Source organism: Ahaetulla prasina, chromosome 3, assembly GCF_028640845.1.
Source record: "Ahaetulla prasina isolate Xishuangbanna chromosome 3, ASM2864084v1, whole genome shotgun sequence".
In the NCBI taxonomy this organism is placed as follows: domain Eukaryota; kingdom Metazoa; phylum Chordata; class Lepidosauria; order Squamata; family Colubridae; genus Ahaetulla; species Ahaetulla prasina.
This window is the reverse complement of record NC_080541.1, coordinates 150,522,449-150,550,394: the sequence shown is the minus strand read 5'-3', so window position 1 is coordinate 150,550,394 and position 27,946 is coordinate 150,522,449. Positions and strand designations below refer to the sequence as shown.

Genomic DNA, 27,946 nt, shown 5'->3' with positions numbered 1-27,946 from the left:
GGATTTCTGAATGGAAGTGGATGTTGTGAAAAATCACAGGTGCTCCAGACTTGTGGCTAAATTTTTTTATAGAAATGAAATGGTTAGTTTTAGCATTAAATGTTTTCCACCATGATTGTATAGCTGCTGAGTTGCCTTCTATTCCTTATAGTGTTCTCTGTGCTATTATTTGAGCTAGTTAAATGGTACTTAAGTGTAATAGTCTAACTATGGGAATAGAACCTCTCTTTAAAGGTCAATGGTCAGCTGTTTAAACCTACAGAATAGGCAATAATAGTATCAGGTTCAGTGACATCAGATTCTCTTTCTTTTGACAAATATTACTTTGACACCACAATGTTAATTTTCCATTTAGCATAACTTACAGTCTTGCTGACTCAAAGTTTGGCAATTGCACTCCAAATACATTTGGATAGCATAAGGTGGAATACCTGTGCAGTCCATTCTCTGAGTCAAAACAATAAATTATATCCTAGTTAACCTCTTGCTGTTTCTTGTATAAAGCAGTTTACCCTAAAACTTACGTATTGAGCAATTGAAATAGATTGCAGGGGATAAGCACTGTTGCTTGGCTTCCTCTGTACCCCACAGGCTTTTGCTGCTTTTATCAAAGTGATTAAAACAGAATAGCATTGGGCCAGAAACTCCACACCTTAGGGCAAGTGCATGGTATGCAACACACATAGAAAAAAGGGTAGGGCTTGCATTGCAGTGCTACAACACAACTTGCATCATCGGAGGGACACCCCCCCCCCCCGATCCCTCCACAGATGCTTGTCTGTACTCTGACAATGTCTGAGACAGAGAGCAGAGGACTGGCATATACTATCTGAGTATAATCTGTTAACTAGTGCATGAAAATTTCTGTTTGAACACTTGTTTTAAGAATAGTAGGCATGTAGGTTGAATATATAGATTTTTCATATTTTCTTCCAATCCTTCTGACTTAGACTTACAGTGCAATCTGAGTAATTTACAAATGTCAGCATATTGACCCTAACAATCCGGGTCCTCATTTTACCAACTTTGGAAGGATGGAAGTCTGAGTCAACCCTGAGCCGGTCAGGATCAAACTGCTGACAATCGGCAGAATTAGCCTGCACTATTGCATTCTAACCACTGTGCCATCAAGGCTCCTATATGTTGTAGTCTTTGTTTAATTTTCAGTTTTGCTTAACCTTGAAAGCTTTTTAAACAAGTTAAAAAAAAGTGTCTGTGTGTCCGTGTGTGTATGTATGTGTCCTGCCCTATGTTTTCTCTGTTTTATTTGGTAATTATGTAAAAATGGCAACTTCCAAAAAGTTTATATTCTATATACTAAGGAAACATAGTATCACATAATGCTGCAGTCAACAATTGCAGAGAAAGGTTGAAATATTACATACCAAGAAAGAGCTGCCTACTCTCAGTCTCAAGGAGAAACCTGAGTATAAAATTACCTCATTTTTCTAAATTCAGAAGTGTGTTAATGCGTCTCTTATGTTGAATATGTGAGGAAATAATAACCTTTTGAACATCTCTATAAGCATTTCTTTATTCGATAAGTTATTCATAGTTCGAAACTTAAGACCTCTTATTCAAGAAAGACAACAAAACATTATCACAATTTATATTTATAGGCATACTTTCCCCAGGATTGTCTTATACTTAAGTTTTTTCATTTGTTGAATGACCCTCTAAATAGTGTCAAGTTTCTGACTAACGATCTCAGGCAAACCAGAACTCCTAGGCCACTTGTTTCCTCAAAGAACTTCTTTATTGGGTACATCATATCGGCATGCTTAGTAGAAAACCAACTCTGAATCTTTCCCACAGTTTTAGCATAATTAAAGCCAGCAATAACCCCCTGGTCACTGGTCATGTTGGCCAATTAGGTTAATTGGTGGGCTACTCAGGCCCATCATTTGGGAAATGACCTTGGTTCCCATAAGAAAGTTCTATGCTGTGTCTAGCAAGGGCATTCCAACCTCCTCCTTCCTCCCGTAGTGTGTGAACTAGGAAAATGGCTTCTGCTAGCTTTAGTTCCGCATTGACAAATAGCTTGTTTTCTTATATTTGTGATTTTGGTTTTTAAAATAATAGTGCAGTGTTTGCTCTTCTTGAGTAACATATGGTATAGTGTGATGTTCTTTGAGAGGAGAAATATACAGTCTCTGAATACTGTTTGTTTATCTTCCTTAGTAAGCTCTCCCCTAGTGCTTTGATTCAATATGCACTCATACAAAATTAAAATGAAGTTTAAAAGTTTTGCAACAGCTGTGGTAAAATATATTGTAGAAATTTTATCAAAGAGGATAATGAGTTGATATGTACACGAACTTTTTTTAAAATCAGTTTTGTTGCTTTCATGTTCTTTGAAATATAACTATTCAGTACTAACTTACTGATAAGATTCTCTTTGTGTTTAAATTTTATCGTGATCGAATTCTAGGAGATCTGGATATATACTCTTTGATATATGTCTCTTTCATAACAGTACTGATTCATCTCTCCCATCTACTGAAGAAAGCCAAACCTGTTCTTTTCTGTGTTGGCTATAGACATTCATAGACAACATAAAAAACATATGTTAGACTGTTCCTTCCCTAAGGGGACATAAAGTATAGGAGGAATTAATTGTAGCAATAAGTTTCCCTTCTGCTCCTCTTTCCTGAGTGTTGTCTTCCCACGTGCAGAGCTGGAGCTGGCACTTCTGCTTGAGTCAAGGAATGAGAAATCTGAATTGAGAAACATGTTCAAGAGAGACCTTGATTCTTCTCTTTTCCTTCGCTACAAAAGAAGGTTTAGTCTTAGAATATATTTGTTGCATTTACACCATGCGACAAATTTCTAGTATGAACAAAATGATAAATGTAGTAGAAGCACTTAATACATACAACAAAATCAAGTGTAGCAGCAAAAGCATGATTGGATGGTCTGCTCTTGACACTTTAGGGCCTGTACAGTTTTGTGGCCACTGTTAAGCATTTAAAACTTTCCCCACCTCTTGTGGGAAATGGTGAACTCTATTAAAAATGTCCAAGATATAAGCTAATTTTGAGAAATGTTTCACAGAACAGATTGTAAAGAGTCATTTAGGTTAAAAAAAATCCAATTTGCTGTTTAGTATATCCAGTTAGATTATAATCTAACTTCCCCTTTAGCACATCCCTATCCTATATTCTGGGGCAATGGAAGACAGTTTTTGGCCATTCTTGCAATCATTTTCCCCAATGGGAAAATGGGGACAGGCTTTCTCCCAGTCTCACCATACCTGGGCTCTCTGTCCAGCGCTCTGCTTAATGACTGTACAGTCACTTAACAACTGCAACTGGAAGAGCCAAGATTGTGGTAATTGAGCGACGTAGTCACACCTCTTGTTTAACGACCACTTCACTCAACAATCAAGATTCTGGGTTCAACTACGGTTGTAAGTGAAAGACTACCTGTATGCACGATAGGATGAAAGCTTTATTTTGTACTAAGTTCTGCCTTGGGCACAAAAACAGTTGGGTGACCTTAGACCAGACACTTATTCTCTCTGCCCTAGGAGGGAGGCAGTGGCAAACTACTTCCGCAATCTTGCCTAGAAACTGAAGGGACTTATCCAGGCAGTCAATAGGAGTCAAAGACTTGCACACACAGAAACACAGACAAGAACATTATATAAATTCCTTAAGAGAAGGTGCAATGAAAGAACAAAACTATTGTGCTGAATCCAATCCTATCGGGTTTCTCCTCTGTTGAATATAACTAGTTTTTCCAGCTTCCAGTATTCATCAAGCTTAATTATCATTTCTGCAGCTATCTTTTAAAAGGCAGAACTTTATCAAATTTATTTAATATTTATTTAAAAGGAGGACTTTATCCAACCACAAACGATTTCTGAGCACCCTCCCTCCCCCTCATACCTTTCCTCCCTCTGGTCATTATAGTAATCCCAGCTGCATTATCTTCTTTGTTGCAAAGTATAGTTTTAAAAGGTTGCATCTGTTGGAAGTACAGACAAGGCTTCTGCTGATAATACTTGTTAGACAAAATAAAATGAGTATCTATATGTAAATATCAAATATGCATGTTTAAAATCCACCAAAATGGAATGTATTAGGATAAGGTCTGGTGACCTTCCTTTGAAAACTATCTCGACTGAGAACCTTCTTAAAAGACCCTTGAAATGGAAAACGTATTGTCTGCTTATTGTTTTTTCCTGAATACATTAATATGGGGGGAGAGGAACACTCTTTTGAAATAAACTTGATACCGGATCCACTTTTACATCATGCAGGAAACGCTTTGATTTGTCAATTGGATTATCTTTTCTGTTTCAGATTTGGTGTTAAAAAGAAACCAATATACATCAATGTCATAAGAGATCCTATAGAACGGCTGGTTTCTTATTATTACTTCCTGCGCTTTGGTGATGATTACAGGCCTGGACTCCGAAGGCGAAAGCAAGGGGATAAAAAAGTAAAAATATATCTTGTTCACTTTCTTTGTGGCTTAGTTTTAACTATGTAATTTATGAACTAAATGAAAAACATAAGACAATAATGTTCAAAACCAAAATTGGAGCAAAAGTTCTCATTCCATTCACAAGAGTTTTCTGTGAAAATTTTTGATCTTTTAAAAACATCTGTTCATGAGAGCAGGAATGAGCTTTTTTTTTTTAAAGTACTTCTCCATATATTTCTTTTGTTATTTCCCCATAATCCTTTATTGAAGATCTTAGATTAGCTATCTCATGTTAGAAGTTTCTGCTGTTAATTGTGAACATACTTACTTGTCCAGCTCTTTCCTGGATTTCTTAGCTTTGCTTTTCTCCTGCTGACAAGTAAAGAAATCTAATATGTATAGACTAACTGAAGATACCTTTCACAAGCATCTGTAGCATAAGAGGTTTTATCAAAATGAGAGAAGTAATGTCATGGTAGCACAATGCAATCCTTGTCCTTTTTATATGTGTGGGCACTGTAACGAAGCATGCACAAAAGAGATGGAGCTTACATAATGCAACACTAGTTTGGTTATTGGCCCTCCCCCAAGGACACTCCCCTCTGAGCAGATATCTGGATGCTTCATATCATGAGCAGAGTGCAGTCTATTAAGAATTGTGTGAAGATTCTTAATTGTTCGGCATTAACCTGAGTCTGGCGGGATAATATTACAACCAGTTAATGCTGAATCATAAAACTTTTGCCATGTATTACAGAGAGCCATGGACTGGAATTCTTCAAACTGCAAGTAATATAGTCATCCCTTCCCAGTATAATATTTCATACTTTGGGGTTGAATATTAGGAGACATTATCACTATCATCACAGAACAAAATTAGATTAAACTGTTGGACCCACAAGTATAGGTAATTCAGCCAGTAAATATGAAACAAAGTACAGAAGAGATTTTATTTCTGCCCCAGTTTTGTGCAGCCCCAATGAGTTGAGCCGCCTTCGTCTATTTTTCATAACTACTGTATGTGAAGCAGTGTACATAGAGTATGTGTATACCGATAATACTCCTGCTATTTAGATATACAAAACACGGATTGTGTAAATCCATAGTTACCCTCAGCTGGGTCTTCACTTTATGTTACAGGAACACTATAGCAATCCATGGATCCATTTCAGCCAGACTGCTTGCTTTGGTGCCATGTTAACTGTATTCAGGAGATGCCTTTCCCTTTAAGCCAGATGTAGTCTACTTATGAGATTCTTTATTATACCATTACTTGGAGAATTCAGCCCAGAGGCCATACTCTTGCTATAATGCCTAAAGAATTTCTTAGCAAGAAGGAAGCTGGTTGTGATCCAGTTGATCAGTCAGTTATGACTAATGTTGTCTTAAAATCTCTTCCTGACCACACATTTCTTGCTGATGTACACTTGTACTTGCTTGGTGGTAATCATATCACACCCTCTGCTACTTGGATTTTGCATTGGTTATAAAGCATGAATTGTTCTGCAACATTTGTTTGGATTCTGCTCCAGTAGTATTAGAAAGTACTAAGTAGTTAACTTTTGTGTAGGAGGATTCAGAACTTTCAAAATTAGCCCAATCTACTGCAGCCGCGGTAGCAATAGTATAATTTGATTACCAACAGGAAATCTTTTTAATCAACAAATATAATACATTCAAATTGATTCCTGCTAATATAAAATAAACCATATTTTAAAATTAACACATTTTGTCCATATTCCTAGGAGCCATTTTAACTTTCATTTCTAGTTTTTTTCTGTTCTCTCTGCAGATAACATTTGTTTCTCAAGTATCTGTATTATTGAAATGGTATCTGCAAGTGGAATTCAGTAGAGCTTGACTTGTAAGCATACTTGCTATAGGCAGACATAGTTGTAGAAATGAGACTTTTTGCTATCGTTTTATATCCCTTATTTAACAATATGACCATATTGAAAAGTTTCATATGCAAGAAAGTTTATATCTTACTTCTGAGTTTCTTTGGGGTTTTTTTCCAGACCTTTGACGAATGTGTAGCAGCTGGAGGCTCAGATTGTGCTCCCGAGAAACTCTGGCTTCAAATACCATTTTTCTGTGGGCATAGCTCTGAATGCTGGTAAGAATATGACACTACAGAAGATATTTATTCTTAATTATATTATATTGATTAAACCAGGGGTGAAATTCAAATTTTTTTACTTCCGGTTCTGTGGGCGTGGCTTGGTGGGCATGGCATGGCTTGGTGGGCGTGGCTTGGTGGGCGTGACAGGGGAGGGATACTGCAAAATCTCCATTCCCTCCCCACTCCTGGGGGAAGGATATTGCAAAATCTCCATTCCCACCACACTGGGGCCAGCCAGAGGTGGTATTTGCTGGTTCTCCGAACTACTCAAAATGTCCACTGCCAGTTCTCCAGAACCTGTTAGAATCTGCTGAATTTCACCCCTGGATTAAACTAATGAGAATGAGTACCAGAAATTTAAATTCGGGCTACTGGTGGTGGTGGTGATGGTGAGTCTTAATTAACAAAAGTAGCTCATTTTCCAAGGAGTAAAACTTTAGAGAATTATGCACCATTTTAAAATTAAACTGTCCCTTTCCTTTCTAAACTTCATGTCAATGATTGACTGTGCTGATTAAAAACTGTTTAAGAGGAGGTGGGGATTTTGATATTGGCTTTAAAAAGTATTTGTCCAAAAGAGCTAAGCTTATTTTTCATTTTTACTGTTATAAATAGGCACAATTGAATTGTATTTAAAAAACTTACCACACTGTGAATTTATCAGTGGGGGAAAAAAAAAGGAGTAAACCAAAGGAGTTTGTCATGATAATGTCCCATACATATAGTGTCTGTAGGTCACTTCAAGTATAACCAATTTCCAGTAGTGTTTTTGTATGTAAATGTGTTGATGATCATTTCTTCAGAAAATTTATTCAGTGCAAGGCATGAGCAATTACTCATGTCATCTGAATGCTTAATAATTTTTTTTAAAGAATGGAATATAGAATATTATATATTGATCAAGTGTGATTGGACACACAAGGAATTTGTCTCCAGTGCATAAGCTCTCAGTGTACATACAAACAATGAAGTAGTATAATCATAAGATACCAATAGTAGAAGATAATAGGAAAGATGAGAAGGATAATAGAAACTCTCTTTGATTTTGCTTATAATGTAGACTTACTAAAATGCAAATATTCTATGGTTCGTGTGGAAAACTGTTGAACAACTCAAATGTTCTCTCAATCTTTTTCCCCCCCATCAGAATCAAAATGATATTCTTGGTTGTTTTAGAATAACAGCAAAACTTTCCCCATTCCAGAGCACATTTTAAAAAGGCATTTGCCCCATCAAGAAGTTAGAAATCAGAGCTGTAAATCTTTTGACATCTAACCTAGGCAATGAAGAGAGCAAAAAGTGGGGAGCAGAGAAAAAAGCAAAGGAAATTAAAAATGTGTGTGGCTGAAACTTTGTTTTCTTGCCTGTGCAAAGATAACAGCTTAGCCATTATTTTAGCCTGGTGTGAGAATATCTAAATGAAGGGAACCAAAATTCTTGGCAGACATCAAAACCATCCTGTAATTACTTTTTATCATTTTAGGAATGTGGGAAGCAGATGGGCTTTGGAACAAGCCAAATACAACTTGATTAATGAATATTTCCTAGTGGGAGTTACTGAAGAGCTTGAAGACTTCATTATGTTGCTGGAGGCAGCTTTGCCTCGCTTCTTCAGGGGTGCTACGGAATTATATCGAACAGGTATTTCATCACCCCTCAACTACATCATGTCTCTCTGCATGTATGCATTTCTTTTTAAGAGAAAGCACAAACATCTTTTCTGAGATTTTTATTATTGCATTCCTGAAAGAATTACAAGCTATGTATTATGGCTGTGTATAAAACTAAAATGTGTTTTACGCACAGAATACACACACAGCAAATTTGCAAATTCTGCTGAATTGATTGGCTGGGGCGTGATTCAGCAAACTTGAAGACCACAGCATTTTGATTGTACGGGGTTTTGGCCAAAACAAAACCTGGAGATCTATTATAGGCTGAGTAGGGAAAGGCTTATGTTCCTCTCTGCTCTTCCACTACATAGTTAAGCCAGGCAACTTGACCAGCAACTGAGGCTTGAGGCGCCGGATCTAGCCTGCCACCCCAAATCATCCAGCCAGCAGTTTCCGAAAGAAATATCATGTTTGCCTGGCTCTTAAAAAAGAATTCAAGTTAGAAATTTTGTCTTAGACTGGTGTAGATCCAGACTATTTTAATAAATTCTAACAATTTGAATGGGCTATAAGTCTGTATATAAATATACATATGTGTTTATTGCATATCTGCAGAGAGAACTCTTCCTCCTTCCTCTATAAACATTACTTTCCCCAACCACCGGAGGCGCACTGAGACTCTGCAGAGCACACTTTTATTTTTGGCTCCATCTCCCTGTTTCCCACAAAGCATTGCATTTGTATGATTTTTCCCCAAAGAGTCCTCCCGAGTGTCAAGAGGGAGGGGAGAACGTGGGGGTGGGTGGGTGGGGGTGGAACGGACATGGCCTCTGGCCTCTTTGTGGAAGAAGGCTTTCAGCGCTTGGTCTAAACACTAGTTCCTCACCAGTCTCTCAGTGCTTTTTTCTCCATACTCCTGTAGATCTTGCCCATCTATTTGGCTTCAAGTGCAGCATGTTTCACTGCCTCCCCCCCTTTCCCCTGAAACTTCCCCTTTTTCTTTCTCTAGTTACCCTCAGCTCCACTGTGCTGCTTGGCGCATGATGCATACATCTGGCCTGATTGCCTTTCCAATCTCTGCGCCTTCTTTCCCCTTCATATCACCTCTTAGCCTGCACCTCCGTCATTTCAACTGCCAACAGCCCATCAACATCTCCGATCTTCTGACTACCATTTTTCCCTGTCACTCTTAATTGCTGTATGCTACCCCCAATGTTGTTTGGTTTCCTGCTCTCTCCCCTCCCTCTCCTCTCCCCACTCCATTCTCCAAAAGCATTTCTGCTGAAGATACATATTTTGGTCTGGGCCCAGGTGTGTGCACAGAACATTTTGTAATTATTAGTGAGATTCTAATACCAGCGGCTTTTTCCAGTTCTCCCTTTTGCTTCTGAATACTTATCTATCTTTTATTTTACTAGTTGCTGAAAACTAAATAAAACATAAATGGCTTTGCCATATCCTTTTAGGTTTTGTAAACCTAACTTTTTCATCATCATTTAAAGAGGTCTATAGGTTTTCAGAGAGTTAGCAGTGTATTACTGGAAAAAAGAAAGTAAAATTTCATACCTGGTATTAGGAAATAGACCAAATCACCTTTAGGATTAGACTGCATTTCTAGATAGCAAATATACTGTTAGGTTTCCAGCTATATGTAACAGGGCTGTGCAGTGCTTGAGAGTGAAAGGGGAAAAGGTGCTTCAAAGCATGCACGTATGTCAAATTTGAAATTTGAAACACCATGTGTCAAGCTGAAAACAGTTGTTTTCTATTGGAAATGAACTGTTTTAATCCTGTTGGAAGTGTCTCAAGTTTAAAACACTCCACAAATGATTGAAATGTCCTGGTCCCAGTAGAGGAGAACTGTTTTGAATTTAAACATTTTTCACACCATATTATAGGAGCCATATTTGCTTTAAGTTCATTGTAGTTTGTAGCCTGACTTTGATTATTATTTCATAATTGTGGCTAGAAAGTAAAACATAAGGAGCTAGTTTTGATAGTGAGAATGTAATCTAATGTACTATATACCGTAGTATAGTTTATATGCTAAGTGCATATAAGTCTTATGTTATATTCTTGTCTTAAGAGATATTTTAAGATAAAATATTTATATTATGACAAATGTCACCCAAGCACGAATTGCTTTGGGTTTTTATTAGTTTTGTTATCAGTGCTGTTGAATTTTTAATTAACTATTAATCATGATTGACATAGATAAATGAATGCAATAAGAAGAAATTCAGTTGTCTGCAGCCACCCCCTCTTTATGTTTTCAATAATTAAGTCCTTTAGCAGTGACAAGAATACAACTCCTTTTTTGTTTTTTTCTCTTAAAGTTCCCAAAACTTAATAAATCTTGGTCAAAAATTTGTCACTTTTCATATCCATTTAGAAACAACAACACTGTGCATGCTTGCATAAATTCATGGTCCATGCTGGACAGTCTTGAGAATATTTATGCTATGATCCAATGAAATTGTGATTTATTTATTTTTTAGGTAAAAAGTCTCACCTTAGGAAAACGACAGAGAAGAAGCTCCCCACAAAAGAAACCATTGCAAAGCTCCAGCAGTCTGAAATCTGGAAAATGGAGAACGAGTTCTATGAATTTGCTCTTGAGCAATTTCAGTTTGTTAGAGCCCATGCAGTTCGAGAAAAAGATGGAGAGCTATATATTCTGGCACAAAACTTTTTTTATGAAAAGATCTACCCCAAATCAAACTAAAGACGATGCATATTTTTAGGTTAAGAAAACAAACCTTGTGGTCACATCCTTGTTCTCAGCACCAATTTGTAGATGATCGATAAATCCACTGAAGTGCTTTGATCTTGAGCTCGATAGAGTGCACTGTATGTCGCTGGAAGAAGATAGCTGAAGACTAGACGATCACCTCTAAGTTTAAACTTCAGTTTCTTTAATATTCTAAAAGAAGGTTATTACCTAGACCTTGCACAAAGATTTACAGAAATTAAGCACATACCAGTTGAAGTTTAAATGAAAAACTTCCTTTTATTGTCTTCTTGATCCATAAGAGAGCTTCTTTTACCTAACGCAGTGCAGAGAGGAGTTGGTTCAAGATGAAAATTTGGGTTGTATACACTTATGAATAATATAAATAACTGGCCAACATTTGTGCTTTGTTTTTGTGAATTCATATCACCTGACATTTGTTGGAATGTTCACCTTCTAAGAAATGATGCGGCTGGACGTGCCCGAATTTATAAATAATGGATTTTCATTTTAAGAAGTTAGAACTGGTCATCAGTGTGTTTTTTAAAAAAAATCAAATCCTATAGTAATATTGTAAAAAGGCTGAAAATCACTCAGTGTTTCTTTAATAACTTTTGAACCTCCGTCTTACATTGGAAAAACTGTTAAGAAGTTAGGTTTTGCCTACACTTCAGTGTAAAACAGATAATGGATTCTGTATCAATGTTCCATGAATTCTTTGTATTTTTAACAACTACTGGCAAATCCATATTCTGACTCAAACAGTGAGCCTGTGGTATGGTTAGGGTTTTCCTATTTAGATACTTTTACCAGTAGAATATTTTTACTAAGGTGCTTTACAATGTGTTTTAAAGCATTGCATTTGCAAAAGGAGGAAACAGCTGTAAATAATGCATATTTTATGTATTTGGACCAAAAGGTTAGAAGTAAATTGTTTAAAGTGTCTTTGCACCAATTTTGTTGGTTGAAAAGTAAAAACAATCCAATTTGATGTTCCAATCCCCACTTTGAATTAACACTTGGACATCACTGAAACATGATTCGGTGATCTCAACAAATTTAAATATATAGTATTTCTGCCCAGGATCTTTTTTCCCCCCAGAAAACAACTTAATCTTCATCTTTTTATCAAGATTAAAAGGAAAAAGGAAAACTGATGCATGTATCTTGGCCGAGAGAGATATAAAGAAATTGATATCATGTATAATCATTGAACTGCCTTATGTTACTTAGTAAAATTGCATTTGCCGCAGTTAGCACCTTACAACACAAATGAGATTGTTTAGCAATTAACATTCTGAAATGCTATATTTTAAACAACAAGAACATTTGCGGTTCTTAAAATTCCCTGCTGGTGCACAGTTCTACTAGATTTTTTTAAAAAAAAAATAGCATTAAGGTTTGAAGAGTTTTAAAACAATCAGTTAAAAAACAGCCTTTGAATTTCACATTCAGTAGAGTGCTAAAAGTGTAGATGTATTGAGAGGAAAACATTATCAAAAGCGTGTATCTATTATACAAACAAAACAGGTTCTATCTATCATTGAATGTTTTAATGCCAAAAACATGATACTGTTATAATAAGGTCATGAGACTGTTAAGTAAAACTTTTACCTTTATGTATATTTTACTTTGACTACTTCTTAAGAGAGATTTTAAAATGGCACGGCTTTCCTACTCAGTGTGCTTTTGTTTAGTTGACAAATGCTGATTAGCTTATTTCCCTATATTACCATAAGTCTGACTATTTTATGGCCATTTAAGTCCAGCTGAATGAGTTATGGCAAAATGCAGTAATTCTTACTAGACTATTTAAAGTATATTAAAATTTAGGAACTTTAAGCGTGGATGTTGACAGCACAACAAAAATGTTGATTGTCCAGGCTAATGGTTATATAGTTTGCCTGTTTTCCATTCTTGTATGCTGGGAGGAGAATTTAAGGTTCTGCTTCGAAACAAGGGGTTGTGTAACATAATCTGAGCTTGTGTCACCATGAAGATTTAATGTGACACTGCAAACTATTTCCAAAAATCAGTATGGGTCCTCCTCCTTAAAATAGTACAGATTACATGGGATATCCGTCCTTGCAGATTCTCCACTATGTGGATGTATTTTAAAGGAAAGAGTGTTTGTCTACTAATTAGACATGAGCTGCTTTGCCTTTAGGTGTATCTTTATTACTTCAGGTGCATTTTAGATACTCAGGCAATGATATCTACAGTTACCTGGGATTAAGGCCTAATTGAAACATTGGGATTCATTCATTCATGAATGCATATAATTATGCTGGCAATATTGTAAAATATACAGCAAGTGGATAAAAAGGCCCTTTTTTATTTCCTAAATGCTCATTTTGAAAGCAAACTGTAGCAGCTGTATATCTTTTAGTTTAGTTAACTTAAATCATAAATGAATTATATTTGGATTCATGAGATATCATTGGATACTATAGTACTCCATTTAGGGAAAATAATGTTACTCATGACTATTTAGTGGCTAGAAACTATATGAAAAGTTGCTGCGATATTAAGATATTGGCAGAAAATTTAAAAATGTATGATTACATTTAAACTGAAACACAATATTTTGAGACCCACAACACTGCTATTGCATCTTACATTTAAAAACATCTGTATTTTATTCCCTTTTAAAGAAATAATTGAATAAAGCTCTTAATGTTTACAAAGTAAAATATAGTCTTCTAAACATTTGACATAAACTTACAAATTACAAAAATTAATTAAAGTGGGACATAGTTTACAGATTTCAACAGTATTGAAAGTTTTATTAATGAATTACCTTCTTAAAGAAGATTGTTTGACTATGATTTTACCTCACAACTAAAAGCATAATTTAAAAGGCCAATTTCTATTCATTTAGAAAGAATCTTTCAAGCAGTACTGTTTGAATCTTAGCAGTCAAAGAGAGGGTGGTCAGAGCTTTGATCTTTAAAGAACTACGTTATCTCTTGTTAGTTAATAGTTAACATTCTCTGATTTTTGCTACAATAATTGACTTACTTGTTCCCTAAATACTTTTCTTCTAATCACTTGCTGTTTCTGAATATTCCATTTAAAATTAATGGAACGCTTAGCTGAGCTTTTTGTGGGGGGACAGATGAAATGTATAACAAGGACAAATAAGATACTTTTATGTGGGAAAGAGATAGGGCAGTATCGTTCAGTATGGCTGAGGTCTCATTTTTAATCTTAAACTTGAATATAGCTGTAAACACAGGCATGCAGGAACAAAAGGCTGTGTCAAACTCAGACTTGATTTGAAATGTCTTACTGAAATGGCTAGAGGATTTTAAACTTATTCAAGAATTTTAAAAATGTAACTATGGAAGATCTATATAGGAATATGCTTCAGCTCAATTCTACATGCCCTTATCCATGTGGAAGTAAGACTATTTTATGGACAAAGTTTGTCTTCAAATCTTCCCTATCAAGATCAGGAAATCAAGAGTATTTGGCATGGATTTGGCATCTTCAGATTGAATTGATGACCCATCACCCAATAGGACATACAGTATAATGTGATACTTCTAAGGTGTTCCAGGGAAAGGCTGTTAATGGTAGAATTAGCATTAAAAATAAACATCCTTTTCTCACTGTTTCCTGTTCTGGGAAACCACAGAAAGACTTGTAAAAATGAAAAGTGTTTTGGTCTCCTGATTTTTAAGTATCTTTTGAAATAATTACAAATATAAAGTTTAGGTTTTCCTCCTTTGCTGCGCACAAAGTGGATATAAAAATTCTATAGACCCCTGCTTAAAATGTCAAGTTTTTGAGATATAAAAAAATCAGACTAAGATAAATCACTTCAGAATTTTGTCACCTTTAACATATAACCTGTACAATTCAATTGAAAAACAAACTGAAATCTTTTAGAGAGGGAAAAATAAAAAAAAATTAATATGGTTAAATCTGCATATTCTTAAACTAATACTTTGTTGAAGCACCTTTGGGTTTTATGACAACATTCACTCTTGGGATTGGAGCCTATCAGTACGGCCCATTTTACCTTGGAAATCTTTACTCACACTTCCTTGCACAAGCGCTTCAAACCTGTCCGATTTGAACTTTAGTCAGAACATAACACATTTTCCTGCATGGCTTTTTTGCCTGACTTGGTGTGCAGTAGTTTTTGTAAAATGTAGCTGGGCTTGGATGTTTCCCTTTGTAAAATAAAATTTTAAAAAAGCTTCCTTCTTGCCACCCTAATCCCACAGGCCAGACATACAAAAAATACAGGAGATTGTTGTCACATGTAGTACAATAAGATCTTTTTGATGCTTTGTAACTCTTTGCAGGTGCAGCTTTTGCTGTAAGAGTAAATGTCAGACAAATCCTACAACAACTGAACTTCATATGAGCTTGATCAGAATCATTTTAATTGATGGCAAATCTGTACTGGCTGCTATTTAATGTCAATTTGAATGAGATTGGTTAATTCTGAACACAGCAACATCCCTATTTATAAGAGTGTGTGCAAGGTGAAGCAGCCTTATTATTGTACTTCTTTTTTTTCCTCCTGAAAGATTTCAGTGTGTTTTTCACTTGAATTGTACAGCTTATATGTTATATTAAAGGCAGACAAAATTCTGAAATGATTTATCTTGGTCTGATTTCTTTATATCTCAAAAACATGGCATTTAAATAGGTATGTAGAGATATTCCTGTAGAGGATAGTTTACATTTCAGACAAAAGGTGAGTACTGGTTCTGATTGCAGGTAGGATTGACACAATAAAAATTGTCTGGTAGCCTTCAAATATAGGAGCAAATCATGGTTAAGATCTTTTTTTCATCTCTCCTAGTAACTTCTGGACATAATGCTAAACTGATTCTGAAGAGAACAGCCAACACAAACTGGGCCTTTTGTTACCTCTAAATTCATATTACATGGTCTACTATAAATGAATTGTCCAGCCACCTGTAGCAATGGTTTGTAGTTGATTACATGCTATGGAACTGGATGAGGGATCATGACGAGCCTAGTTTCCTGTTACATCTGAATTGTATTAGGGTTTGTAAACTCTGCAATCTTTCAATTATTGGGTCTCCTGAAGAAAGAGGAGTCCCTCATGGTGACACTCTATAAAGAAGATCATTGAATAATCTTCTCTTAACTCTGAGTAGAAACATTTTTCCTTCATACTAAGTATGTGGGCTCAAGAAGCACCTTACCTGTTGTTTTTCTTGATCAAAACAACAAATGTACTTTTTCTGAAACATTAATTTTTTAAAATTTAAAAATAAAATGGGGATGGTCTAGAGCAGGGGTCCCCAACCTTGGCAAGTTTAAGCCTGGTGGACTTCAACTCCCAGAATTCCCCAGGCAGCTTTGCTGGCTGGGGTATTCTGGGAGTTGAGGTCCTCCAGGCTTAAAGTTGCCAAAGTTGGAGACCCCTGGTGTAGAGAAACTACCAAAACAAAATTGATTATCAAAAACTGTCAAATAGTAGCTAAACAGAATTTCTATTTCCGACTCTATACTACACTATTAGAATTGACTTTCCCATCTATCTTTCAGCAAGCATAAATTGTTTCATCAGGAGTGTTTTTTTAGATTGTAAATGTCAAATTAAGTTTGTATTAAATATTGAGTAATGTATATTCTTTAAAGGTGGAGCCCATAGTAAAGATAATTATTAATCTGGAAGATAAAATTCCTTAAAATGTTTTAATGCATGCAATTAAAGAATTTGATTAGTAGGACCTCTTGAATGAAGTTAAAAGAATTGCTTTATAAATCTTTAGGCGGTGGATAGTGATATTCTGATTATATATTTTGTAAATCCAAATATTATGAAATATGTATATTGTAATGTTTATAATAGTATTCCCCAAATCCAGTGATTTATTATACAAAAGCACCATGCCTGCTAGAGATGGAGTCACATGAGCGGGGTGGGTGGGTGTAGTTGTTATGCACATGAATTGCTGCCCTGAAACAAATGAAAAACTTGCCTGCAAAGGGGGAATACGTCCGATTCTGGAATGAAAAGACAGTTGTGGAAAGTATATTATTGCATAGACCTTGTGTTTAACCTGTGCTTCACGGGTTAAAATTGTCTCTTGCTAAGCTGTTTCTGTACATGTCCAAATTTGAACACACTCCTGTCTTTCAGTAGATGACAATGTAGAATCAGCTTTTTGAAATCTTGTGCATTGGAGAACAAAACCGCTTTAATAATACATTTCAACTGTTATACTTTTTCTCCAAATACAGGTAGTCCTCGACTTACAACAGTTCGATTAGTGACCATTCAAAATTTACAACTGCACTGAAAAAAGTGACTTATGACCAGTTTTTCACACTTACACACTTTTCTCCATGGTCATATGATCAAAATTCAGATGCTTGGCAATTAACTCATATTTATGACGGTTGCAGCGTCCTGGGGTCACGTGATCCCCTTTTGGGACGTTTTGACAAGCAAAGCCAGGTTCACTTAACAACAATTTGACTAATGTAACAACTGCAGTGATTCACTTAACTCTGGCAAGAAAGCTCGTAAAATGGGCCAAACTCACTTAACAAATGTTTTACTTAGCAACAAATTTTGGTCTCAGTTGTGGTCGTAAGTCGGGGACTGCTGGTACTTAACATGCAGAACTTGATGCACATAGTAAAGTCAGCTTTTGCAATGTCAGAATTTTAGCAAATCATGCTTCAAAATGTACAGTGGGCTTATACATAGTTTGTTCAAATGCTGTATATTCAGAGTTCTCAAATTATTAGAAGTTAACAGTAACATTGTTTTTGAAATCTATTACGTAAGGGAAAGGTGGTCACTTTAAGAATTGATTGCTTTTTAGATATTTTGCATAGCTAAACAAAAGCAGCTAATACTTACTTCCCTATTATGAACATTATTCCCTGTCCATGTTCTGTGTAAAATAAAGCCTCTATGATTTCAGTAAGATTTGCTTTTACACTAACTTTTCCAGCATTGAAGCTGAAAGAGGTCTTGGAAACATTTTCTATATTCAGTGCCTAATCTCTGCTACTATGGAAAACCTGCTGAAAAACCTCTGCCATGTGCACTGCCAATTAGCTCTTAAACCTGGAGCATCCTGTGATCACTCAAGTTCAAACTAGAACAAGTGTCATCAATGATTAGTTGCCAAGATATACTGTATCCTAAGCCCATGTAGGTATGTAACCTTTTGCACCTATTTAGAAATAAAAGCCCTTGTGATTTTTATATATTTGCTTTGGAAAAAAAATCTGTTCAGATGCTTGGATTTCTCTCTCATTGAAGTTTTGGTGAGCTCAACTGTAGTTTCTATATTAGAGCATTTCAGAAGCATTATTGAATGTAATTTTGAGAATATAGATTGTGACTCATTATCTTTTAAGATACACATCTAAACTAGTGCCTTTTTCCTCACAGTCTGTGTTAGAAGATACTCTTCCTTTTCTCATATGGATTCAGTTGTTCAATACACTCCCAAATATAAAATTATATTGCCGCGGCTATTTGATAGAATTGCTTTATTATTTTCCCTTTACTTTGCTAAGCGCTTTCTCTTGTTGAGTGTTTCAGTTGATTTACCTAATGCAAATGATACAAAAAATAAAGCACCCAATGGGAATGGGGGAAGACAAGTCTGGTGTCTTTGTTGAAATGTGTCTTGTGAACCTTCAAATAGGTTTATCCTAGGAGAATGCAGTGTCGGGTGCAAGAAATCAGGAAGCAAGGCTGTTCAATTGACTACAGGTTTATTGCATGCCAAGCCCCTCTACAAGAACCTGAACTACTAACAGTCAAAGCAAATTAGCGGTAGATAAGGGTCAGTAAAATTCAAGATGAGCTGGACTTAGATCTCTTGTGGGTGTGAAGGGATTCAAGACTGATGATGTGTTTTACCCTACTCTCAGGTTCAGCCTGGTTGTCTACATCAGGGTTCTCCAAATTTGGCAACTTTAAGACTTGTGGACTTCAACGTCCAGAATTCCTCAGCCAACTTTGCTGGATGAGGGATTCTGGGAGTTGAAGTCCACAAGTCTTTAAAGCTGCCAAGGTTGGAGACCCCTGGTCTACACGCAGACAGTTGAACATAAATTTTAAAAAGCTGCAGGAGTGGCTTTATTATCCTAGGACAGAAAATGTGTTTAAAACCACACATAGACAAAGCTATACAGGGAGATCTCAAATTATAAAGGAACTGGGATTCATAAGATTGATGTAATGTGACTGCACTACTTAGCAACAGCAATCCAGCCAGTCCCAGTTGCTCTTGTAACCCCCCAAATGTGCAAATCATTAAGGAGGAAGTGGTGGGAGACCCAGAGGTAGGAAATTCAGGGTACCACATAGGGTTCATGAGGCCTGGTGCAAGCCACGTATAAATTGGGGAACGAGGGTACTACAGGCACATGCGAACCCGGAGAAGCCCAGGGGGGAAGAAGGAATGACACTGAAAGAAGGAAAGGAGACTTATTAGAGTGATTTCAAATCTTCTCCATTGATTTTTCTTGGGAGAAGCCAGTAGAGAAGGTCACGTATGGTAACCATGGGACAACTGTCAAGCATCCTGGGTAAACCAGACAGGAAACACTACTAAATGAGTTAATTCTACTTTATTGCAAGGCTACATTAAGACTTGAAACTCTGAACGTACAAACTTCCTACTGCCACATTTAATTCCCTGATCAATTAGGGCAAGTCTTTCCTAAGTTTCTTCCTCTGACTGATAATCCATCAGGGGCTCCTGCATCTCCTGCCTGTCTGTTTCCTAGGCAGCGTCTCTTCCCCTCCTTCCCCAAAGTCACCTGCATATTCCATTACATTCTGCAATTGTGGTTAAGTGCAAGCTGGTTGCCGAAGCACCAGAATTTCAATGGTGGGACTGTGGAGGCACTGCAATGGCTGGTACTTTGAGGACTGGTTTTAAGTACCCCTCCTTCAGCACCGTTGCCACTTTGAACAGTCTCTGAAAGAGTGGCTGATAAGCAAGGACTATCTGCAAATGCTTGGTTTTCTTATCTTGTCAATTTCCAGTGAAAAATAATCCTAAAGACTTCCTCAACAAAATGTGGATGTGGCATTATTATATATAGTATTATAGCTATTATCTGCATATAGTACACAACAAATGGCATTCCAAGTAAAGGTCTGTCCAGGATTAAATGTAATTTTAATTAACGAGTGTCTGGAATTTAGGAAGTTGAAATCCAGACATCTTAAATTTGCCAAGTTTGGAAAACATGGATCTGTCTCTACCAGATGCCACTCAAACCCCAATCTAGTTAACCCAGTTGTGCAAAGTGGGCCTCTATAAATTAATATGAAACCTGCAGGAAAGAGATTCCTGAACTTTTGTTTCCTTCTTCCTCCTATACTATATGCAACAAAGGAAAGAGAATTGGACTTAATATAAGACATCTACATGTTTTTATTTTGTAGGAAGCCCCACAGAGTTCTGTAAGAACTAAGTTTGTGCCAGCTTCCTTTTCCTTCCTCTCTCCCTTCCATGTTTTCATCGCAGAACTTCTTTTGCTTCAATAGCTGGTTTTTCAAAATCCTCCTTCCCCTGCAAATGTTTATGGAGATTCTCACTGATCCAGATCCTAGTTGTCCCAAAGGTGTTTTTTCCAAGAGGCAATGGCTTTCTGAAAAAGCAGCTTCTTGGGTGAGAAGCGAAACATCTTCAAAGAAAAACAAGAAAGTCCAGTTGCCTCTTGAAAAGGAACCTTTGGGATCCCCTGCAGATCTTTGGGGATGAAGAGGTTCTCCATTGCAAATATTCTGGAAGGCTGACAACAGGAGACAAAATTACTGCACTCATTCTCATTCCACCACTGTGAGTTCTTTTCTCCTGGCTCTTCCTTCAAGCTGTTGAACAAGCTTCACCTGCTTGTTCCCTTCCAAAGTATCTTCCTGTTGGATTTAGATTCCTTGTTGAGTAAGGGTTGGATTAATTGCTGTTGAGTCCAACTTTAACATTCAATGATTCCTGTGTGAACTGTACTTATATTAAATGTAACATGTCTGCACATCCAACGTGCTGGTAAACACTTGAGAATAATGTTTGTTTTCCTTTTGGGTATGTTTGATGATTTTCTTTAACTGATACAGCTTTTTTTGTCTATTCCAAGTTTTCCTCACAAGGCACTAACTTTGTTAAAGCAACTTAGATCTAATCAAATGCAAGTATAGGCCTCTTCCTGATGCTAGCGCTATAGCAAATGCTGAAGAGCACCCTTTCTTAATGGCTTTGGTATTTTCTCTTCCCACATGGCCCCTTGGGACATGCTTATTTTATTTTTTTTAGCAAATCTTCAGTATGAGACTGAATGAGCCAATCTAACTCTCTGGTTTGTTACCCAGAAGCTATAATGCGTAAATGCAACCTTTCATAAATGTCCTGAAATCATAAGGCACTTCACCACAGCTGTCTTTTAACTGAGGAATAGTCAGCTGAGCCCACTTTACGTGCTTGCTTTCATGTCTTAATGGGATAGTTCCTAAATATTTAGTCATCAGCATTTACTTGCTGAGGCAACGGTTGTATGGAGTTTCAATTCCTTCTAAGGCCCAGCTGTATAGCCAGCCAAGGAGACTCCTGAAGGTTAAATGTACAGCTGACTTGGTGGGGGGGAGGAAGAGAGAGGAGAAGAGAAAAATGGAAGATTACTTATCCTAGGATTAGGGGAAAATGTAAAGCCCACTCTAAAAATCATGCTAAGCTACTCCTGCCTTGCAGTCTTATCTTTTATGCAGGCAAGCAAGCGCATAGACTGTAAAACCTGGTAGACATACTTCTTCCCAAGCACCCTTCATTCAAACTGAGATACTGAACCACTTGAGCCATTATTGCCAAGGAACGTGACAATACCTCAATATGGAACCTATTAGCATCCTGTGGAAGAAAATGTGCAGATTTTATTGTGTTGTCACGTTGGTAAGACACCTTTTAAAACAAATGCTTGCCTGAATAGCCTGTGCAAATCCTAAATTCATTGGGGGGAGGGCATGGTTGTTCATTGGCCTTTTTGTGAGTCTCTTTCCGTCCCCCCCATGCTAGAGTTGAGCTTAGTACAACTTTCCTTGCTTCTTAATAAAATATAAGAAGCTGAAAGTGACTCTCAAAGCAATATCCAGATGTTTTCTTCTTACAGAATTCCCCCTTCCTGTGGTGACTTCTCTCTGGGTTTCATTACCACATAGCACAGATGTGGTAACTCGCAAGAGAAGCTAATTTTTCAAAAAAAGAAAATAACACTTTGTTTTCTAAAAAAACATAAGCCTGACTAAGAACACCTGCAGGTTCAAAACGAAAGTTTCAAGACCTTTCAACTTTTGATAAGAACACACTGGAATCTCATCAAAATGAAAGGGGCCAGGCAACAATTCCTGCCAATTTTCAGAAACTTGAGTTGCTCCTGACGCTGCCCTTCACAAGAGACCTCTTTAAAGCAATTGAACTAAGTGTGACTATTGAATTATTTTCTTCCTTTTTGTAGACTCTCAAGAAGTCCTAAATGTTATTTCAGGAATGAAGATATCAAAACTCAAACAAATCAGGATTGAAGAACCAAAGTTTTCTTTTCCCATGAATCTCCCTCATCGCCATGGAGCATAGCCAATTCTGCTGCCACTACCAAGCCAGTGCAGGGCAGATGGAATGACATGAATCAGCTTCTTAAAAGGCTGTATTTTTTCTTCTACCATCTTACTCCTTTTTTCTTCTCTAATTATTATAATTTTTATTAAAGAAATCTTGAACAAAGTGCTATCTTGCAATCACCCGCTTTCAAACTGCTGGGTTAGCAGGAGCTGGAGCATGTGGCAGGAGCTCACCCCATTCCAAAGCAGCAATTGGGTCTTGAATACGAGCCTGCCTATTGTAAGTCCAGCATCCTAACCTTGTGACCAACTGCCCGCCCTCTTAAAGTAAAAACCACAAGAGAAAATATTTATTTATAATAAAATGAAGATAATAAGCAACAGCAGTAAATCGTGAAAAAAGAAAATAGGAAAGGAAAAGAAAGAACATGAAAAAGTAATTTCCGATCCTCTTGACAGTGGTTATAGATACATTTTTACTTTGCCCTCTTTCTCCAAGTTGCATCATATTTTCCTTCTTTCCATAAGCTATACTTTTTAATCTTCAAACACATAAATCACAAGTTTATTTTTCTTTTTTATTTAGCAAAAAATCCATAGGGGTCTTCCAGTCACTAATAAATGTAGTCATTAAATTTTTGCTAATCAAACAGGCTAATTTTGCCATCCTTGCTCTTTTCCTCCTCCTCCTGCTCCTGCTCCTCCTCCTGCTCCTTCTCCTCTTCCTCCTCTCCAATGCTCCCACCATCTGATGGGCAGGGATCACAGCCTGTTAATAAGACACCATGCTTTCACAATCAGAGATCTCTGGTGGTGGCTCACAAAAACATAGTGAAGGCCCACAAAAACTGATTGGTCCTGAACCTTTTTTTGTGGAACTTGATAGGTAAAATTCTTCTTCCCCTACCCAATCCCTTGGACAAACTCTGATCTACAGATAATATTCACTTAATGATTACAGTTAGGACCAACAACTCCATCGCTAAGTGATGTATTTATTTATTTATTTATTTATTTATTTATTTATTTATTTATTTATTTATTTATTTATTTATTTATTTATTTATTTATTTATTTATCATATTTTTATACCGCCCTATCTCCCAAGGGACTCAGGGCGGTTTACAGCCTAGTAAAACATACATATAAGTACAAGTTAAAACCCCAATTTAAAAAACTTATTAAATACGGCCGAATATTAAAACCACAATAAAATAATAAAACCCCATTAAAACCAAATTTAAAATTTAAAATTCTAGTCCAGTCCTGTGCAGATAAATAGATGTGTCTTAAGCTCGCGGCGAAAGGTTCGAAGGTCAGGAAGTTGGCGAAGTCCTGGGGGAAGTTCGTTCCAGAGGGTGGGAGCCCCCACAGAAAAGGCCCTTCCCCTGGGAATCACCAGCCGGCACTGCTGGCTGACGGCACCCTGAGGAGTCCCTCCCTGTGAGAACGCACGGGTCGGTGGGAGGCAATCGGTGGCAGTAGACGGTCCCGTAATGTAGTTAGTAAACCAGACATCATATGACCATGATGGACTTACAACCTCATTTCCACCACACTACCCTGTTTCCCTGAAAATATGACCTACCCTGAAAGTAAGTCCTAGCTTGATTTTTACACATGTACCCAATATAAGCCCTACCCCCAAAATAAACCCTAATTAAGATCCTGCCCACTCCAGAGTGCACGGGTAAAAATTAAGCTAGGGTGAGGATGAGGGGGGTGGAACTGTCCTACTACTTAGCTTTGGACAGTTGTAGCCAGGCCTTGCACACCCTGACACCTGCCTTGCCAGCCCATTTCTCCTGCAGCTGGCAAGGCTGGCAAAGCTTTCATGAAGGCCTTTGTAGCTGATAACAAAGCTCCAAATTGACCCGGAGCTCTGTTATTGGCTGCAGAGGCCTTCACGAAAGCCTTGCCGGCTGCAGAAGAAGTTCCTGAAGGTCTCTGATAGAGAAAAAGAGGCCGGTGGCAACACACGCAAGTGAGGTTAGTCAGTGGATGACATCCCAGTGTCTTTTGGTGTCAAAAAAAATTAAGATACAATAAGACGGGGTCTTATTTTCAGGGAAACACCGTAGTTAAGTGCACCCTCTGTGTCATTAATCCGGACATCATATAACTGCATCTTGCCATTTTATTGCCAGCTTCTCTAGTGACTCTGCTTGTTGGGAGCTAGCTGGGAAGTGTACAAACGGCAATTGTGACTGTGGGATGCGGCAACAGTTGTAAATGCCTGCCAGTTGCAAAGTGCCCAAATTTATCAAAGGATTTGATAGACGGGACACTGCACTGTTCATAAGTGTGAGTACTGATTGTAAAGATCCTTTTTCAGTGCCATTGTCATTTAAAACAGTCATTAAATAGGGCAGTCATTAAGCAAGGACTATCTACATTGATCTTACTGTATATGGTGTAATGGCCCATCAGACTGTGGCTTTCCCATGACTGTTACTCATGCTGAGGCCAAGGTAATAGATTTCATATGCCCCTTAAATTGGAATATATGAATGAGGTCCTGCAGTGTGATATCAGTCAATCATTTTGAGAACATTTGGAGTGGATAATGGAACATTTGAATTCCCATCCAAAGCAAAACAGACTGACTTGTTTGGATTCATGCTTAAACTGAAATCAAAGCACATTACTTCATTCGGAAACCAATCAAACCAGCTATTCTGGGCTCAAAAGGGTTTTGATTTAAACCATTTTGCACATTCCTTATAAGAATACATCCGTGCATTTATATGAATTTGATTAAAGCAACTGGCATTCAAAAACTAGCTGGCTATTTTAAAAAAATCACTAAAACAAATGTGTTTCACACCTTCCTTTTCTTAGCTGATATTTGATATATTTGTGATTAATAACAACCCTATTTAAAACAAACTTTAAAAAAAAGTCTTGTGCAAAGAGGCTGCTTATCCTTTAATTACATTGAGGCTATATTTTTAATCGTATTTTTATTCATGAGTGTTAGTAAAGTGAAAATACTATCAGTGAAGGGGTGAGATCAAGGTTTTTATCAAGTTTTGACTGGAATTCCTGAAATCAGTAGAACGAAATTAGCCAGGAGGACAAATTAGTCATGACTATGCTGGAATTCTTAAATTGTTTAATTTTAATTTTTAGATTCTTAATTATTCTAATTCCGGCCATATAGTATAATAAGTTTTTTAATTGTATTTTAACTGTATATTGCTTTCTTTTATCCTGGCTGTACACCGCCCTGAGTCCTTCGGGAGAAGGGCGGTTTATAAATCTAATAAATAATAAATAATAATAATAATAATAATTCAACCCTGTATGTTTGCATTCTGGCATTCTTGCAATTTTATATCTCAACAATCCTATGAGAAGGGCTATGTTGAAAGGGACAGGCTACTTTTAAGTCATAGAGTGAGCTTGAGAGCAATATCCCTCATTCATCACTAAGGAGCCATTCCAGTGGTGGGTTGCTACCGGTTCACACCAGATCGGGCAAACCGGTAGTGGCTGTGGTGAGAGGCTCCGTCCACCCACCTGGACGCTTCTACGCCTGCGCAGAAGTGCCTTGTGCGCACGAGCGAACTGGTAGCGACGGGATTTGGAACCCACTCCTGAGCCATTTAGATATTTTTTCTTGTATGGACAGGATATGCTAACTTGCAATGATGAGAGTCACAATCATGTTAGGATCACCTGCCCAGGTTCTGTTCTGCTTTGGCAAAAAATATTAGTCAAACTAATATTTTTTCCAATTAATTGATGGGAGTTTAGCGCAAGCCAAGACTTGGTTCCTTTATGATAAAGTTGTTGATGGCACAGATGTCCAGCTCTTCCTATGCTTAATGAGGAAACGAGCATAAATGAGCATTTAGATATTTTATCTTGCAGGATGGCATTTGTTTTCAGATAAGACTGACAAGCAACTGATGGTGTCATCTACTGAAGTCACTGGCTGGGATCCAAAGTGCTGTTCATCAGTCTCCAAATTGTTTCCAAAAGCTGGGGAATTTCCCAAAGGAGTAGCTATACAAACCTACAAAGCTGGTATGAGAAGATGAAGAATGAAGAAACTACTTCTCTTCTGGACCATTTTGTCCATGAGGCTATGATACAAAGTTAGAAATTCTCAAATGTTCTGTAGGGTTATTGGAAGAAAAAACCCTAAATGCTGGTATGAAGGATATGAAATGGTGTTTGCGTTAGATGGAGAATTCTTTAAGTCTGAGCAGAATTTTATAGCATGGTAAATACTACGCTGATCTCAGTAGAATTCCTTTGAGTTTCAGAATTAATTATCAGACATCTACAATTCAGCTAGGAATGTTTAAGAAAGGAAGGGAAGGGAAGAAGAAAGAAAAAGAAGTAAAGAGAAAGAGAATTATCCTAAAACTGGAGTATTGGCACTGCCCAGAGGTGGTATTCAGCAGGTTCTGACCAGTTCTGGAGAACCGGTAGTGGAAATTTTGAGTAGTTTGGGGAATCAGTAAATACCACCTCTGACTGGCCCTGCCCCCATCTATTCTCTGCCTCCCAAGTCCCAGCTGATCGGGAGGAAAAGGAGATTTTACAGTATCCTTCCCCTGGAGTGGGGTGGGAATGGAGATTTTACAGTATCCTTCCCCTATCACGCCCACCAAGCCACGCCCACAGAACCCGTAGTAAAAAAATTTGAATCCCACCACTGGCACCGCCATAGTCGACCATCCTTTTAGACAGGGTTTGGAGCACATATCTAAAACTGTTTTACTAGATGAAGACTAATTTATGCAATATTTTTTCCCAGACTGTTTGTTTTATAAAGAATGCCACCAGTTCAATTATTTTATCCAAGCCATCCAACTGTTTATACATCTTCAACTTTAGAGAGATTCCAGCTCTTCTTGGTGGGTTTTTTTTTTTTTTGGATTAGATTCTAAACATTTTCAGCTTTTGGAAATCCACGTCCCCAAAGTGATTTGTTATGTAACATAATGGGAACACACACACATACAAGCCTAAGACAGTGGTATTTTCACAACATGTATACATGAGTATCTTGGCTGTTATTTGACCATAGAGGGGAAAAAGGCAAAGTCTTTCTATAGTCAAGCTTACTTCCTGATATGACTATGTGATTTCTTGGTAGTGATATGGAATTGGAAGATGTTGCCTCTTTCTGGGCCCCACTTCCCACTGCCTTTTTCTGACTCTCCTGTCTAGTTTATTGCCCTGGGATTCCCCATCCAACTAATAAATACCCCAATTTTTAGCATCAGCCAAACTCAACTTGGGACACTTGATAATAGATCCCAGGAAACTAGGTTTAAGTCCATCATTTTAGTCTGGACCTGACCTACATCCAAGGTTCTGACCTGATTCATTTTATTTCTTCTTGGCCTCCATCTGTATTCTTCTCTGCATGAAATATATTACCACCCCTTTCCAAGCCATCTTCCAAGAATCAAAATGGGATATAAATGCAACAAATGAAGCAATCC

General features: G+C 37.3%; 1 protein-coding gene across 1 annotated transcript in view; it reads left to right on the top strand.

Annotated features, from left to right (window-relative positions):
• Positions 1-18,028, top strand: part of HS2ST1 (heparan sulfate 2-O-sulfotransferase 1) — a 117,870-nt gene extending 99,842 nt beyond the window's left edge. The window contains exons 4-7 of the mRNA XM_058178194.1: positions 4,308-4,446; positions 6,450-6,547; positions 8,037-8,194; positions 10,665-18,028. Of these exons, the coding sequence (XP_058034177.1) occupies positions 4,308-4,446; positions 6,450-6,547; positions 8,037-8,194; positions 10,665-10,891 (622 nt within the window). The 3' untranslated portion in view covers positions 10,892-18,028. The remainder of the gene's footprint in view (positions 1-4,307; positions 4,447-6,449; positions 6,548-8,036; positions 8,195-10,664) is intronic.
• The last annotated feature ends 9,918 nt before the right edge of the window (positions 18,029-27,946 follow it).